This window comes from Lissotriton helveticus, chromosome 9 (genome assembly GCF_964261635.1).
Source record: "Lissotriton helveticus chromosome 9, aLisHel1.1, whole genome shotgun sequence".
Taxonomy (NCBI): domain Eukaryota; kingdom Metazoa; phylum Chordata; class Amphibia; order Caudata; family Salamandridae; genus Lissotriton; species Lissotriton helveticus.
In genome coordinates this window covers 136,543,698-136,562,815 of record NC_136070.1, presented here as the reverse complement: position 1 = coordinate 136,562,815, position 19,118 = coordinate 136,543,698, and the positions used below count along the sequence as shown (strand labels likewise).

At 45.3% G+C, this 19,118-nt stretch overlaps 1 protein-coding gene across 1 annotated transcript in view; it reads right to left on the bottom strand.

Moving 5' to 3' along the window:
* Positions 1-798: 798 nt before the first annotated feature.
* Positions 799-19,118, bottom strand: part of EHD4 (EH domain containing 4) — a 183,177-nt gene continuing 164,857 nt past the window's right edge. Inside the window, exon 6 of the mRNA XM_078659642.1 lies at positions 799-2,956. Within this exon, the coding sequence (XP_078515768.1) occupies positions 2,420-2,956 (537 nt within the window). The 3' untranslated portion in view covers positions 799-2,419. The remainder of the gene's footprint in view (positions 2,957-19,118) is intronic.

Sequence of the window (19,118 nt, the reverse complement as noted above, 5' to 3'; positions counted from 1 at the left end):
CACAGATGTATACACACACACACATACATACATACAATCATTCGCTCTGAGCCAGGAAAATGTATATTGTCTTCTGTGGCAAAATATGAAAGTTCCTCCCCCTGCTAAAATGTTTGCAGTTTAAACTACTGAAATACTACTAAAGAAAATAGGAAGTTTAGAGACTAGCACCTTTCAAAGCATTAAAAATCTAATAAAAATAAAATTTGTGTGAGAGGTAAAGCTCTAATGGGTCACAAGAGTTCAGAAGGCCATTTTAAGGAGTGTGTGAATAGTAAAATATGTTCGAACTCAAGACAGACCAACACTACCAAGGACAAAAGAAAATGTAACTAAAGTAGGAGGACGGTGCTTGAAAAAGACAGGTAGGAAAAAACATTTCCCCTAAATACAATAGGAAAGTGTGATTCTTGAAAGGTTGGTGAGTTGAAGGGAGTACATCTGATGTGTTAAAGGTGCAGTCAATGACAGTACTAGGAAGAAAAAGGAAGAGCTAAGGCTGAAAGAGAAGGGTAGTGATGAGTTAAATGTACACATACGATTAAAATGTGTTCATGGATACAGCAGACTATTGTATATCTATCTGTACATTGTAGGTGTAAAATACTGTAGGTATGGATGCCGAGGCCAGGCAACCCATTGGTGCCTTTCATTTTGCTTTCAATGTAAAAATAAAAATGTTTTTATTCACATTTATCCTAAAAGGTCGGTTCGACTACTCAAGAGCATGTCTATGCATTCAATCCTAACTGTTGTTAAAGGTGGGTCAATGCAGAAAACATTGAGCCACTACAATGGTATACTGACAGAAAGAATGCTTAATGTGGTGAACAGTAATGCAAGCAAGTGTTCCGAATCAAATCTAAAAACAGAAAAAGCTGTCTGTGTGAGAAATATTTACATCATCGAGGACTTGAATTGATGCATTAATCAATACACTGAGATATTATACATACTGCTCAATAAAATATATATCTTTTGTTAAAAAGTAATGTAAGAAAACAGAACTGCAGCATCACATCCAGGCATAGACTCTGGGTCTCAAGCTAACCTAATCAACTTGTGAGGAAATAGCAAGCGAGCATTTATTGCCATTCTGTACAAAGCTGCTTTACTAGTAGAATAAACGTAACGTTACCACTGTAACAAAGCAGAAAAAATAACCTATGAAATCTTATTACACTAATACATAAAGTAATAAAAAGCTTGTTAAAATGAAAAGCTTAATCAATACATTCTCGATTCTTCATGTTGTGTGAAATTCTAGATAAACATGGACATGTTCGAAGAGCCCCCTAGACTAACCAATGCACATGCATACAACTGTTCCCCTACATCACAATCTGATAAGCTCCTCTGTCTTTTCTGAGGTCTTCACATTCAGGTGGGTTAATGCTCTAATGGTCATACCCATTCATAGCCTTCTTCCTTGGAGGCACTTGTACTCCAAATGGGGATGCACTTAGAAATATGTTTAATATGATAAGTTGCCTCCCATGCCATTGGGAATTTGTAAATGCGATTTGCTAATATGTACACAACTTTGCAGCTCCGTAATAAATATCCTATGGGTAAAAGCAAGATAAACCTGTTCTTGCAACTTTAACCAACTTTATAAATATGTCAAAATTGTCAATTTTCAAATGGCAATGATTTATAAAAAATAATGACAATGGGAGACCAAAGCTTGAAATGCCGGCTGGTAGTGCCAGGTTTCAACCGGGACCTCTTTCACTTCCTGCCTTAGCATTGTACCTTCATACGTCTAACCTTCAACTTCCCCATTCTATAACAAACATTTGTTGAAACTTGAAGCGCCTTCACGTCATTCAAGTCCCATAAAGGCAAGCATATAGTAACCTAAAAAAGATGAAAGTTTAAAGAACCAGTCCCCCTCCTTTCAATCATATATAAATTATTAGCTCGGGAGGGAAGTAATGAGCAGGAAGCTAATTCAGAATGATCCCTATCTTTCTTATTGAACCTCTGAAAATATGGGTGTGATATTTAGTCCTGTGGCTGTGAAATATTGATGCAGCTATAAGGCACAAGTGAGAAAGCTTTAACAACTCAGGACGAACATAGATATAGGCATATTGAAGTCAATTTAGCTTTATGTTGGAATGCTAATAAATATTGTTTTTAAAACTACGGTTAGGATGATAAGTCAACACCTATGATGGGATGCTGGTGATTTCAAAAATGGAATGGTTGCTAAAGTTAATGTAAACATCATATTGTCAACATTTCATATTCTGAGATTGAAAGCAAATGATGACTATTGGAAATGCTGCCCAGATTTCTCACTTAGCACAGGCCTGATTTCAAGGTTTGGTCATGTTTAAATACCTAAAACAGCATCAGAATTTAATTTACGCCTAAAATGTCCGAACAACACTGTTCCTTAACTCCGATCTCATCACTCTACATTATAGACTGGTTTTCTGTGAGATGGTGGAAGAAGATGGACGGGCAGTTCATTCGGTAGCTCGTAACCTTCTAGTTTAATCTTTATTAAGTGCTTTGCCAAGGCAAATTCCTCATCATCCAACATTCCATCTTTATCGCAGTCGGCTAACTTCCAGATCTTCCCCAGGACACTGTTCGGTAGCTTGGAATTTACCATTTCTTTCTTGGCACTCACTCCAGAGATCTTGCCATTTATTGGTGACAACATGTAGAAAAGTTCATCATAGCTAGGTTTGTCCTTGGCAACCACCCAGTCTTCTTCTCCCAAACCTTCTCCAGCACCTTCACCATAGCCTTGACCAAATGGCCCTTCCATTGTTCCTTCAAAGGCCCCACCGTGTACCATCTGAGGTGGCATGCTGGTCTCTTCCTCGCGAATCATGCTCATCAAGGAAGCAATTTTATTTGCCAACATGTTGTCTACTGCTTCAATCAACTTTGGCTTCAGTGTGTGGAATTTAGAGAAGTCGTACGTCTCCAATTGCGCCTGTAGAACACACAGATAAATTGGTTAATTACAAAGAATTAAAATACCAGCCATGTTTAAATTGAGATTACCATCCTACCTAATCGTTCCATAGTAGGAATTACGAGTGAAATTGAGATTGTTTTTAAGACTTCTCATTTTAAGACACAGCATAATACCAGTTTTAAGCTAAATGAAGAGAACATATCTACTTGGGGATCTGAAACAATGACTTTGCTAAATAGAATGTGTTATAATCTGATGTGAGGTTTTCAATTGTCTTCTTTAATAAGAATGCCAACAGATGGAAAATGGAAGTTCTGCTACAGCAACGGGTGGTTTAGAAGGGATTTGGTTGTCTGTTGTGTTGTCTCTTTAAGAGATTTAACTTCACACTTACACAGCAAAAGAATTCACACCTGGAAACATTACAGTACTCTCTTTTTCGGAGATGTGACAAAATTCAATTTCCCCTCATATCAATCACACTGGAAACAATACAGAGCAATTCCAGTTTATATTTCCGAAATTCTCCTTGCAGATGGCCATTGTGATACCTAGAATTGGGGTAATTATACAGACCAAACAACAAGGGTGAGACTGTGTTTTAAAAATGTCCTATTATGACAGTACTTTGGTGGAGGCTTTCTGGCCTTGAGACAACTTCTAAGAGAGAACTACTTGTCCTTTACTTTGCAGGTACCTCTAGGTGCACTGTAGCCATCAGAGACCAAATTCAAAATTTTCAGGAACCATCAGAATTGGAACCATTTTGCGCAAACATCTCACTACAAGGACACTGAGTTATGACTAGGTAGCTAAACCTGTCCTTGCTTGCTCAATCTCAAATCTTTTTGCTGACGGGACCTGCTAATTATATGCATTATGGATGCATGTATTTACCCCATGAGTGAAGGATGTTCTTTAAAAGTAAATGGTGGTGTAACTATATGTGAATTTTAGACCAACATAGGCTTCAACTGCAATGCAAGATTTTGCTCTCGTAATCACATTTTGTGAGCCGTTTGGTGTGTTTATTAATGGGGATTCTCTTTCGAAAGTCAGATTTTCAAGTGTTTACATGGCTATACATTGGCTATAGTTAGGATAGCAGTTTAGTTACTAACAGTTAGGATCATTAAGGGGTTTCAGATAAACATCTACAAAGATTATGGACTCAACAGTTTGGTAGGGTTGTTTGGGGGGAGGGAGATGGGATTAAATAGACAGGGTTGTTTGGTGGGTAGGTTTTTTTGTTCCATTGTAGAGCAATTTGATCTTTGTTTATTTTCTCCTTTGATTTTTATTTTGATTTTTTCCCATACTTTTCTATTGCTGAGTCTCTATCCAGTTTTCCTAGACCTGGACCGGTGGTAACGAAGGTTCTAACCTAAATAGGATTATGGTAGGCTCGGGTTAGTCTGACAAATTGTCCTACAAGTCGTGGATGGTGTGTTATGCAACACTGAGTATAAAGAGGTCACTCTCTAGTTATTTAATACCTACATCTATGCTTCGAATTGTTAAAGTGATTACATTTTAAAGGAATCCGGTGACCATCTTAAAAGGATTATTTAAAACTGTTTTTAATAATATTTAAAGCAGCTATATCATACAATTGACATGTATTTCTTTTAATAACAATATTCTCCATTACATTTATGGCCATTCGTATCATGGTCCGATGGTTTAGTTGTACGATTTGGATAATACAATAGTATTGTGGCCTCTGTCTTTTCTTGGGACCATAATATCACTCGCATTGCTATTACCCTGTTTGCTACCTCTCTTCTCTGATGTTAAGAAAACAATGTATGGTCCCTTCACAAGGGCGCATTGCCTTACTAGATGTAAAGGGAAACTGCTAGCACTAGCTGTTGTGAATATGCTGCACTTATCCTTGCACTACAACAGTGTAAATGATCTGAATGTACAAGGACTTGCTGTTGTAATAAAAATGAAAATAAAGTTTAAAAAAGAAAATATTCTGTATTACATATCGTAGTCAACAAGTCAACTACTTTAGGCTTCATACTATGATAATTGTCATCAATTTAACACCTCAATATTGTTCAAAGAATTCTGCTTTTGTCTCACTTTTCATGTGCCGGACCACCCAACCAGTCCTGATCGTCTAGAATAATGAATTGCAGTTAATACACAATTTAAATATTGAATGTAAACTAATGAGCTCACCACCTCAGTTCCAGTGCAATCCTGGAGATTTACAGGCATCAAATTATGGTGTTGACAGTAATATTATCTACACTTAAAGATGGGTTGTACCCCATAACTTGCGTTCATGAGGGCCTGGCGGGTCAGTCAGTTAACAACCAGATCATGGGTGCCCAAGCCATTTGGTCTTCAAATAAACGCTCATCTTGTCGCATATTTTTCACATTCCTCCACAGTAGTCCACCACATCTTTAAGCCACCCTTCTATAGTTGGAAAACTGCTATTCATTTAATAGCTATTCATTTTTTGTCAAGGACAAAGCCTGACTAACCTAAAAGGTTATGTTACTAAATGTGCACAGGAGGCTCATACACAGAAAAATAATTGAACTGATGAGGTGGCTTTCTGAAGCTAAAGGATAAAAGAATGGTGTAGTAATACTACTAGCCAAGAAATCTGAGCTCTTAGTGATTTCTGCTCAAACAGATGAGTAAGGTAGATGGCTGATTACTAAACTGCAGAAAACTGATAAATATATGATGTCAATGTCCAAACACAGAGGTACTGACTTTTGGACAGGGCAGAGTGAGAAGATGAGCAACATTCCACCAGAGTCTACGTTGATTTTTGGAGGAGATTTTAATGTACTTCTGAACAGGATACTAGACAGACAATATAAAAGTAAATATTCTATATCCTTAATCTCACAAAATGATGAAGGATCTTTACTCACAATTTAATATTATGAACATGGTCAGCAAAAGAACTCTAATCTGGATGGGAAAGATTTTACCTTTTTTCATATCCACATCAGACATACTTGAGAACAGATTATCTACTCGTCAATGCCATTAATATACCTATGCTTCAAGATGCAGGGCTATAACCAATTGTAATATTTGGCCATGGGGAATAACAACGTCACTTTCTTGACTAACCCCGACCTGAAATGGGCTTCCGAAGACTGAATGACCTTTTGAATGAACATCAATTTGTTCTTAAGGGGGTTAATATATGTTCATATTTTTCTCTGCAAATATTAGGGGTTGCAATAAATTTACCAACCATACGTTTTATTATGGGTTTTATGGACAGGAGAAACAAGAATATACACAATACAATATTACAACTGGAATAAGAGGTTCAGCAACTGAAAGAATGGCAGACATACTACGGAGTCAGTTTTAACACAAATACAACCAAATACTCTGAAGCAAATAATGCAGCTAAAACTTTAGCAAAATATATAATGTTTAGGAAGAATAGCGCAAAATTACAACAATGAAATACTCCAGGAGATTAAGCCAGACTATCACAAGAAGCACTGCAAATGTTTTCAAGATTACTATGCTGAGCCTCATACCACAAATTGATCCGTATCTGCTAAAGCTTGGACTTTTTATCATAACTCACTTAATTTGGGAGAAATTCTCGGATTAGGAAAGGGATAGATTATGGTGACCACTAAAGATACAGAAATATCAAATGCTAATAGATCACTAGCAATGATAAAAGGCACCGGGACCTAATGGAATTACAGTTCTATATATACAGGCCTCTAGTACCTTAGCAGACCTCCTGCACAAGCTTTATCACAGTTGTGCAATCATCCAGGGAACTGTTTTGAGGAGACAGTAGTGGTTCTTCCCAAAGAAAGAAAGCTAAATATCCTACCAAAAGATAATATGGTCAATTTCTTTTTTTATCCACTACAAAAAGTATGCAAAGGTTCTAGCGAGAGATTGGAATTGGGCACTCCACATTTGTTTCATCTCTCACCACCAGATTTCATGAAGTATATGTTCTTGAGTAATTTCAGGCTTGTTAAGCATTTTCTAGAAAGCTTTAAATTAGTCTGTTGATAAGGTTTCATGGTTCTTCTTAGAATCAGTAATACACAGATTTATTAATTTTGAAATTAATCAAATTTATCAATGACTTTGTATTATGAACCTTACGCAAGGGTTAACTATAAAACCTTATTGCAGCTGTTGGGAATTGGCCAAGGGAAGCGACAGTGATTCCCACTTATCCCCACTTTAAGTGATTAAAACTCTTTCGGAATCCATATCCATCACAACATGACACATATAATAACCATGGAGAAAGGGATATACAAATTAGTGGCATAGGCCAGTGGAAACTTGGTCATGACGAAACAAGCTCAATACAGGCAATTCTGACTTTTATAGAAAATACACCAAAATCTCTGGATATTCCTCAGATAGGAAAAATCAGAACGAAGGCACTTTAATATTTATTGTAACTGTAATTATGGTTTCAAGATCAACTTGTAGAATCTTTCAAACAGAATGAAAGCCATATATTCAATACAATCATGAAAATAATAAGCTCATAGTTGCCTAAATTCTAGACCCAATGGAGCGGTTTTAAAGCAAAAAGTAGATGATTACTGCCGTGATTCACTATGTAACTAGTATGTCACCTCTATGTTTGTCCACGAATTCTGGTGACCGTTCAGCCCTCCACAGGGCTTGGTCGCCCCACTCACTGCTGCCGCTCCTGCCTGCCTTTGCCGCCTCCTGCCTGCAGATTCCTTTGCTCGCTGCCCGCTGCTCCTGGGAATTTCCCGCTGCTCCTGGGAATTTCCCGCTGCCCGCTGCTTCTTGGAATTTCCCGCCGCTGCCTCCCTGCGGCCCCGCCCCCCTGTGATTCCATTCGCCGCCCCGCTCCCGCCACCCAGCTGCTCCTCCCTCCCGGCTCCTTACTTATGACGCCCCCAGAGCGACCGCGCAGCGGACGCACGCAGCGGGATCGCCGATTGAGCGCCGAAGGTGCGCCAAAGGTAAGCCCGTCCGCGCCCAGCGCCAGGACCCCTGGCCCTCCACGCCGAGGCAAGACGACCCGACTGACCTACGACGCCGCCACTCTCAACGCACTCAATGCCGGCCGGACCCACGCCTGCTGCCGAGCCACCCCGAGACGCACCCACGGACCCTTCACCTGCAAGTTCACCTGCCTCCGAACCTGCCCCGCACCCGCCAAGACAAACACCAGCAGCAACCACCTCAAGTGCATCCTGATCAACACCCGCTCCGTCCACAGACACGCCGTGGAACTCTGGAACCTCCTCGACGCTACATCACCGGACGTCGCCTTCCTCACGGAAACCTGGATGAACGCCTCCTCTGCACCCGACATCGCCATCCCGGACGGGCATAAGATCATCAGGAGGGACCGCATCAACCAGACCGGAGGTGGCATCGCCTTCGTCCACAGGAACACCATCCGCATCACGACCGACGCCAACGACTCCTTCGCCGCAGCCGAACATCTCAACTTCCAGATTCACACCGACCCTAAGACGACCCTCAGAGGCACCCTCGTCTACAGACCCCCGGGACCACGCACACAATTCAGCGAAGACATCACAGACTTCATCAGCCCGCACGCCCTCCCCTCCACTGACTACATCCTCCTCGGGGACCTCAACTTCCACCTGGAGAACAACAAGGACCGCAACACCACCGCCCTGCTGGAAAACCTCGCCAACCTCGGACTCAAGCAACTGGTCAACACCCCCACCCACTACGCCGGCCACACGCTTGATCCCGTCTTCTCTTCCAGCAAGTACATCACCTTCAGCCACGCCACCGGACTCCACTGGACCGACCACAGCTGCGTCCACTTCAGCTTCAAAAGATCCACGACCCACCACCACCCGCAACAGGTACCTCACAGGAATTGGAGCAAGATCACCGCAGACTAGCTCACCACCTCCCTCAGCCAGAGCCCACCCGCCAACACAACGGACCCCAACGAAGCAGCCCGCAACTTCACACAGTGGCTGACCGCCTGCGCCGACGACCTCGCGCCACTAAAGAACCCTCCCAGCAGACCCAGAAGCAAGAAGGCATCCTGGTTCACCGACGACCTCAAGGACTCCAAGAAGACCTGCCGCACCCTCGAGAAAGCCTGGCTCCTCGACCGGACCACCGACAACATGACCGCCCTCAAACATGCTACCCGCAAGCACCACCAGCTCATCCGCACCACCAAGAAGAAATCCCTGAAGGAACGACTGGACAACAACGCCCACGACAGCAAAGAGCTCTTCACTATCGTCAAGGAGTTCTCCAACCCCAGCACCAACGACATCACTCCGTCACAAGACCTCTGCGACTCCCTCGCCTCGTTCTTCCACCGCAAGATCGCCGACATCCACAACAGCTTCGGCGCCCCACCCACGCACCCAACCGTCGAACCAACGCCCCCCACCGCCACCCTTTGCACCTGGACTACGGTGACCACCGAAGACACAGCCCGCACGATGAACACCATCCACTCCGGATCACCGACCGACCCCTGCCCACACCACGTCTTCAACAAGGCCGACTCCACCATCGCACCCCAACTCCGGAACATCAACGCCTCCTTCAACACCGCCACCTTCCCGGAGAGCTGGAAGCACGCCGAGATCAGCGCCCTCCTGAAGAAACCTACAGCGGACCCCACCGATCTCAAAAACTTCCGCCCCATCTCGCTCCTCCCTTTTCCTGCTAAAGTCATCGAGAAGATCGTCAACCGACAGCTGACCGCCTTCCTCGAGACGAACGGATCCCTCGACCCCTCGCAGTCCGGCTTCAGAGCCAACCACAGCACCGAGACCGCCCTCATCGCAGCCACCGACGACATCCGGACCCTGCTCGACAAGGGGGAAACAGTGGCCCTCATCCTCCTGGACCTCTCCGCTGCGTTCGACACGGTCTGCCACCGCCCCCTAGTCCAGCGCCTCAGCAACATCGGTATCCAAGAGAAGGCACTGGAGTGGATCATCTCGTTCCTCGCCGGAAGAACACAAAGAGTCCGCCTCCCCCCGTTTCGCTCCGAGGCCACCGAAGTCATCTGCTGCGTCCCGCAAGGATCTTCACTCAGCCCCACCCTCTTCAACATCCACATGAAACCTCTCGCAGCCATCGCACGCCAGCACAACCTCAACATCATCTCTTACGCCGACGACACCCAGCTGATCCTTTCCCTCACCAGAGACCCCGACACCGCCAGAACCTGCCTACACGAAGGGATGAAAGACGTCGCCGAGTGGATGAAGGACAGCCGCCTGAAACTGAACTCGGACAAGACGGAAGTCCTCATCCTGGGATCTTCGCCCTCCGCCTGGGACGACTCCTGGTGGCCCCCAGCCCTGGGCACCGCACCCAAGCCAACCGACCACGCACGCAACCTGGGCTCCATCCTGGACCCCTCCCTCTCGATGACCAGACAAGTCAACGCCGTCTCCTCATCGTGCTTCAACTCCCTGCGTATGCTTCGCAAGATCTTCCGCTGGATCCCGACCGAGACCAGGAAGACTGTCACCCAGGCACTCGTCACCAGCCGACTGGACTACGGAAACGCCCTCTACGCCGGAACCACAGCCAAGCTACAGAAAAGACTCCAGCGCGTCCAGAACGCCTCCGCCCGACTCATCCTGGATGTCCCCCGACGCAGCCACATCTCCAGCCACCTGAGGAACCTGCACTGGCTCCCTGTCGACAAGAGGATCACGTTCCGGCTCCTCACCCACGCACACAAGTCTCTCCACGACCTGGGCCCCAAGTACCACAACGACCGCCTGACCTTCTACACGCCCACCCGCCAGCTACGGTCCACCAGCCTCGCCCTCGCAGCCGTGCCACGCATCCGAAGAGCCACCGCCGGAGGAAGATCCTTCTCTTACCTGGCTGCCAAGACTTGGAACTCCCTCCCCATCCACCTTCGGCTGACCCAGGGCCATCTCGCCTTCAGGAAACAACTCAAGACCTGGCTGTTCGAGCAGTAGCATACCCCTCCCCCCAAGCGCCTTGAGACCCTCCCGGGTGAGTAGTGCGCTATACAAATGGCATGATTGACTGACAAGATGGTTGAAATGTGAACAGACCTTTTATGAAATTCCTCAAAAACAGGCAGCTAATTGGTTTCACAATGAAGCTGAGAATTTCTCGAAGTGAATTGAAAAAGAGAATTCACTAGTGGAACCTACCATATTAATGTTCTTTCTCCTTTGGGAGGAAAGGTGATTATCACACTCTAAATTGGTGCTCTTGGGCATGGTCAAGTCCCTACTCGGTTTTCATATATTGCGGAGGAATAGAATACAATTATTCACTCATCAGTCAATTTAGCAAAACAGGAACATGTGCACTAATGGGAAACAAAAATACTGGAAAGAATAGGATGAAAGAGGGATTTAATTACTTGAAAAATTAGATTTAAGGGAAAATCAACTCTCCTTTGCCCTACTGCAACAAAAGTATGGCCTAGAAAATACCAATTTTTTTTGCAATTCTTAAATTGAAAGCGGCCAAGAATAAAATGGAGGCACATAATACGCCCAGCTTTATATTTGACCAGAAGGACAAGCTAGTTGCCTGTGGGTAAAGTTTTATCTTGTAGAGATACGATCTAGCCGCAGATTCCTTCCCTTTGAATTTCCCATGCATCAGACTGGATCCCAAAGATATTACTTAGAGCAATATCCTTGTGTGCCGGTAGGTGGAGTCGGTTGGCACAGCATGACGTCGTCTGTGTTGTCTCCGCTGTTGTGACGTCCGCGTCACCTATACAGGTGCCACCTCTGTCCGCTGACGTCAGTTAGTTTTTACGACTTTCCACGCCAGAAGCACATAGCCATGAAGTACACAGACACTGGTGTGTTTCTGATCAACTAGGGCCCTGAAAGTGGGTTAGCCTTGACCCTAGAAACCTTTCCACAGTGCAGGGAGGATGGGTGTGCCAGTGAGGAATTTGGGGCTAAATCATGTCTCTACCAGATAAGGCGTTAACAAAAGTAAGTAACTAGTCCATCTGATAGAGATATCGAGCCGCAGATTCCTTACCTTTGAATAGATACCCATGCAATACCAACCCCAGGGGAGGAGCTGCGGAGAAGTTTAGCCCAGGAAATCCTGTAGGAGAGAGCGGCCAAAAGGGCTGTCCCTTCGGACTTAACTGCCCAGGTCGTAGTGCTTGGTAAAAGTGTGCAGGAATGCCCACGTGCTACCTGACAAATATCGCAGACTGGAACTCCAGGTTGCAATGCTGGGGTAGTAGACTTAACTAAGGAAAATGAGCCCTTAAGCCTTCAGGAGGCTGCATTTTAGCCAGAGCATAGCAAAATGTGATGCAGAGGATGACCCATCGCAAGATAGTCCTCTTCTGCACCACACAACCTTTCTTTGATCCACCATACCCCACACAGAGTTGGTCGTCCACCGGGAACTCTTTAGTGCTGTCAAGGTATAACGACAACGCTCTTTTTTGGATACAGATGGTGGAGTCACTCCTTTTCTTTGGAGAGGTGTGGAGGAGCGTAGAAAGTGGGCAAGGTGACAGACGGCCCCAGTGGAATGATGTTACCACTTTTGCTAAGAGAGAGGCCCTAATACGAAGCACCAACTAATCAAGAGAAGATGGTCAGGTAAAGAGGTTTGGATGACAGGGCCTACAATTCGCTCACCCTTCTGGCAGAAGTTATTGCCACTACAAAAAATGATGTTTGATGGTAAGCAGCAGTAGGGGGCAGTTGCACAGAGGTTTGAATGGAGCACACATCAGGAAGGTGAGAACCAATTTAAGGTCCACTGAGACATGATGAAAGGGGCAGGTGGAAACATATGTACAAGCCCCTTAAAAAAAATCTATTTACAATAGGAGATTTAAATAAAGACTGGCAGCCACAGAAAGGCAGACGGGCCGAAAGTTATCCCTCAAGAGTGCCCAGTGCGGAGTCCTGCTGAGCAAGGGTCAAAATTAAAAGAAAAATAAGCGAAACGGGACGCTGAAAGAGGATCAATAGACCATCCTGTACAATATTTTACAAATTGTTGCCTCAGGCAGGCTTACTTGTTCTTGGTAGAGTGACACTTGGCTGCTAAAATAACATTATAGACTTCGGGAGGAAGGTCGAAAGTTATTAACTGCCGCCACTCAATCTCCACGCAAGAAGGCATAGAGTTGGCAGGATTGGGTGGAAGACCCTCCCCTGTGACAGAAGATCCTCCAGAAGGGGCAGCCTGATCGGAGGACCGATGCTCATTTGGAGAAGCTTGGGGTAGCAGGCTCTCCATGCCCAGTCCAGTGACACAAAAACGACTTTGGCCCGTTCGCTCCAAATCTTCTTGAGCATTCTGGACAGGAATGGTATTGGCGGAAAGGCATATAGGAGGCCTGAGTTCCACTCAAGATTAAAAGCATATTTGAGCGAGTGCTGCCTTGGAAACTTCAACAAGAGAGGGTTGGCCCATTGACGGGAACCAGGTAGGGCCACAATACAATATATATACAAAAAGAACCTGGATTCCCACTTTTCAATTTATCGACAACCACACTATATTCTTTTGATGGTTAGGCTATTCTGATCAGCCTTTCAATTTTTATTTTAAATATTTTCTCTGAATAGGATAAACACTCCGATACTCGGAAGAACACACAATTTTTAAACAATACAAAACATTAATTCAACATATAAACATACATTTCGGCCAAACTTAATTAGACATCATAAACACACAAAAAATAATAATATCAATTGCTTCAAATTTCAGTTTTCAAAAAGCAAAAACACTACTCGGCATAGTTCATCACAATACGTAGCGTAAATAAATATTGCCTATTTGTAAAGCACCAAAAGTACAAATCTCTCAGAATCAATACACGTAATTTAATTGATTCCTGCACTTCAACATGTCAAAACATGCAGACGCGTTTCCAGCACCGTATAAACTCTTCACGGGCTTTCATCAGGGCTTCCTACTATTGGCAAAGTAGATGATATATAACAAGATAACAATCAATGCAGTGAACAGCCCTACCCCCCTCCCCATCCCCACCCAACTGCCCCTCCCGGATCCCCCCCCACCCCCCACATGCATGGTTACTAACTTTTCGGCAATCAGTATACACACATCCATCTACACAGCACTCTCACATGTCCAGCATTGGGTCTTGTTACGGCGGAGGTTCGAGCCATATACCCCTGAAGTCAGCCCACCGCTTCCAAATTTCATAGTGCTTACGAGGGCATCCCCGGGCAAGAAATATGGGCTTCTCCATCCCCATGCAAAAATCTAGCCACCTCTTCCATGCTAATAGTGACGGGGCCCTCGGGTCCTTCCACGCCCTGGCTATATCTCTTTTGGCCACTGTGAGCCCTAGCAGCAGTAAGTGTCGCTTGTAGAGGTTACCCCCCCACCCCATCCATCACATGCAGAAGGCCTAGGCGTGGCGTACGTGGGAGCACCCACCCAAGTGCCTCATCTAATTCATTCCACACCCCATTCCAGAACCTATCTAATTGGCTACAGCTCCACACCGTGTGCAGGAAAGTTCCCACCTCCCGACCACATCGAGCACAATCTGGAGATACAATGAGGCCCGCCTGCCACAGCCTCCGCCTAGTGAAGTACACCCTATGTAGGTATTTAAACTGGATTAGCCTAAGGCGGACAGATAGGGCTGCGCCCCTGGGGCTTGCCAGAGCCTCATTCCAATCCTCCTCCTCCAGTGTCCCAACATCTTCCGCCCAGGTCTCCCTCAACTTCTGCAATGTGGAGGAGCAGTGTATAATCAGGGACTGGTAGATGCGCGATATTTTGTTTGTCGCAATATCGCCCATGAAAACTCTAGCTTCTAGAGGACTAAACTTGGGAAGGGAGGTCAACCCCTCCAAGTGTGGAGCCAGAGCATAAAGGAGTTGTAGGTAACAAAAGAATTTAGTATGGGGCATATTATATTCTGTACTCAGCTCCTGGAAGGACTTGAGTGACGTCCCTGACATGACATCCCCCAATTTAGATATCCCAATGTCGTCCCACCCCTGTAAAGCCTTGTAGTGCTGCCAGGCCCGGTAGACGGCCGTTACGCCATAGGGGAGTTTCTTCGGTCAGGGTCTGCCACCACCCCATTCGACGCAGAACTTGCCTCCAGATGCCAAACACTACCTGCATCACTGGTGGCAACGCCTTACGCCTCTGCGCCGCGTATAAAAGAGTGTGTAATGTATGAGGCTCCATCAGAAACCACTCCAGGGCATAGGCCGGATCCCCCCTGTCCCTATACCACCACTCATTCAATACTAGAAGATGTGAAGCTTGGTAATAGGAGAGTACGTCAAAGGTTGCCAAGCACCCACAATACGTTGACCGAAAGCATGTGCGCAGCGCCACCCGGACCGAGCCGCCCACCCACAGAAATTGTCCTAAAACGGAGTCCACTTGTTTAAACCAAGGAGGTGAAATAGGATAGGGATGGTTTTGCAGCTGGTAAAGCAGTCGAGGTAGGGCCACCATTTTAAAAATGGCCGATCTGCCATATATGGTCAGGGGCATGCGGGACCATATTTTAATATCTGCCCGGGTCCGTTCCCAGACCGGTGCCACGTTCCGCTCCCAGGAGACAGCGGGGATCTCGGATAAAAACACCCCCAGATATTTAATGCCCCGACTGTAATCTGGAGCGCTGAGGCTAGATCTTAATATTTGAAAGGTGGTGGAAGAGATAAGCCCCTCGATTCGATTTTGGAGGGACTGCCTAGTCACTTATTGGCAAGATTCAATTGTTAAAATTATAATATTATTGTGTGGTCTTTATGCCTTATAGAATACTTTTTGTGCGACCCCCACACATTATTTTCGAACTCTAGATAGTTTAATCGTGGATTGTTATGGGGCTCCAAACACAGAAGGGTTAAACTAACTACCCTACAGAGACCTGGAGTCAGGGGGGCCTTGAGGTTCCTTATCTGGAACTATATTGCATGGTTTATCAGCTGCAGCACGCAGTGCATTGGCTGGATGAGGCCGACAACTGGCACAAACAGCTCCTACTTGGTACTCATGAGGGGAAACCTTTGCCGACCCTTCTGTGTCACAAAGCCACATTGCAGCTTGCCTGCTGCTTTGCACACATTACTACAAGTCTTTATTTTTGGTAATAATAACTCATCGCTGTGTTCGCTCTCTGCATATTCCTGGGATTTGACTGAACATTATGTGAAAGGTTTAACAACAATGCCCCTTGTTATTCTGTTCTGACGGGAAACGGCAACTACAACGCGGCCGTTTCCACGAATACATTAACCACACATGCATTACAACACCTGCGTGGTTACCACGAAAGCCTTTACCATGCATAACTTTACTACGAGGTATGTAGTAAAGGCATATGTGGTAAAGGTTCAAATTAAAAAAGGGGGGCTTGGGGAGGTCTTCCCCCCCCACCCCCAAAAAAACCTCACCTGAAATCACGTCAGAATGTGCAGGCAATCGGCGTTGGTAAGAGGAAACGGAAAGAAACTTCCGCTTCCTCCTAACGACGTACGACATCACCACGGAAGAATTAGAGGAAAAGGGTATGCGTTGAAATACCATTCCGTTGTAACGCATGCGTGGTAAAAGGCATGCGTTGCAACGGAATGCGTTGTAAGAACATACAACCGTTCTGACCAGTCCTTGGCCCTTAGACAAAACATACTGATGCAGCTGTTGGTTGGACAGCGTACTTGGGTTTTTAGGGGGGTGCACAAATAAGTGACACACACTTGGAGAGGGACCTTTCCAGGGAGAAGAGCACACATGATGTAGATCCACCATCTATAGGCTAAGGTATGGGGTCTGCTGACAAAGCCCAGAAACCTTCTATTATATAATAATACTTCTTAGCAAGGGGAGGGAGGTTAGACACTATAGAACTTTCTCCATTGTCGGTTTATGATGACTTCTCCCTTCATGACTTCTGGATTGACTGCTATGCTGACAATATTTGTACTATGCATTTTCCGGATTGTTTTGGCACGTATATTGTATGTTAGGGCACGCTAGTTAAAATAAATATTTTAAACTGTTTTGTGTCTCCGTCAGGTCTTATTGTGGACGAGTACAAGAGAGTGAGCGAAAAGGTGTGTCTTGTTACCACGATTCTGAAGAGATCTGGGAGTGTTGTGTTCTGGGGTGTCTAATCATTTGTTTCTCTGTGTAGGAGAGCAAGTGAGACACTATAGCTGGTGGGTCCTGGGTTTGTGGGTACTAAGGTGGTAGGAAGACTCAGTCCCTATACACCAAGGTCCCATTTCCTGCGCATAGTTTTGTATTGTGCAGAATCCCTGCAACATGGCGCCACCAACGACTGGTCTGGTATTTTTCACGAGACCCCTGAGAAGTGCTTGTGCTTGTCCACAATCCCCTCACACCGGTTTCCGGAGACGTCCGTGGTATGAGGGCTTACCCTCCTATATTTAAGTTTTATAGGTTTTTCAAGCTTGAGATTTTAAAGGTTTAGTTTATTTCTGACCCTCTTTTGCGCTTCCGTTCTTCTGAGTTGTTAATCTGCATTTAGTCTGGCGGTCGCTATTGTGGCTCCTAATCGCGCTGCGGTCACTGCCCACTTGACTGAAAATGGAGTCCCTGATGCAGGGGCTGCTATTATCTTTGTCGTCGAGGGGGATGCAGGTTATCGCTTCGCGGTTTTCTATTCTTGGTTTACATTTCCAGCTGTGGATGGGAATGAGAAATTGTTTCATGAATATACTGCGGCAACGGTTCTGCCGAATTGTCGTCCTTATAGATTACTTGAAGTTCTGTTGACAGCCTGGGAGCATACTATATGGTTTAGTGGCGTCCTTCCTCACCCTGTTTCTGTGGTGCGGTTAGGCCCCTTGTCAGTCGATAGGGCCACATTGCCTGTTTTGACTGGCTTAACACCACACTGAAATTATCTTAATGTCACACTCGCAGAGCTACGTCAATTACATATGACGTTGACTCAAACATAGAACGGTCATACAGTTTATGTAACGTAATATTCAAGAGGCTCCGGCTGGACCCGCTCCTCAACCACCTGGACATAGTGAAGGTCTTGTCATTAGTCCCATCAGGGTTAATTCAGTGATGGGTAAGCGTCCTCAGAATAGGGATGAAGAACAATAGTTACTTACCTGTAATCTGTGGTTCTCCAGTATTGGTGTCTTTCATAGATTCACATGCCTGAATCATTCCCCGTTGTCGGAGTGGGAGTCCCACGGTATATAAAAAAGCAATAATATGCCTGTAATAACCAAAAAACCTTGGTAATAACCAACCAGGAAGTAAAGTAGCCCTAGCTACAGGAGCAAAAAGCTCCCACACTCATGACTGTCTTAGTCATTATGTTAGACCAAACTGCAGCCAATCAAGCGACAGCACCCACACTCATGACTGTCTTAGTCATTATGTTAGACCAAACTGCAGCCAATCAAGCGACAGCACCCACCAGAATGTTCTCCCCAGAGGCTCAGGCTCCCAAATTTTCTCGCACAGGAGTGAAACCAACATAATTTGCCTGAGGGAGCCTCTGAGGGGAGGTGGGCGGGTTGCATGTGAATCTATGAAAGACACCAATACTGGAGAACCACAGATTACAGGTAAGTAACTATTGTTCTTCTCCAGTATTTGGGGTGTCTTTCATAGATTCACATGCCTGTATCAGAATAGATAGCAGTACACAAAACCTAATGCTCATAGACGCTAACAGTATCATAGTATACATGCATAATGATAAAATGCAAAAGAAACATGGTAAAGCGTCTAGAAAAGAGCATAGAGGAAGGCGGGAGAAACAGAGGCTCACCTTATTGGAAAAGATTGCGAAGAACTGCTCTTCCCACCGAAGCATCTGCATCACTTGCTGAGTCCAGACAGTAGTGTCTCGTGAACGTGTGCCTGCTGGACCACGTTGCAGCTCTGCAGATGTGCAGCAGAGGCACCCCAGCAAACAGAGCAGTGGAAGAGGAAACTGCCCTTGTAGAATGCGCTCTTGGGCAAGGCCTGTAAGGGTCTTCCTGCCTGTTGATGACAGAGTGCGATTGCTGACGAGACCCATCTGGCGATAGTCTGTTTGGACACTGCACAGCCTTGGCGCAGTCTGCCATAGGCCACAAACAACTGATCTGTCTTGCGCAATGTTGATGTCCTTGAAAGATAAAACTTGAGGCACCTCTTGATGTCCAAAGAGTGC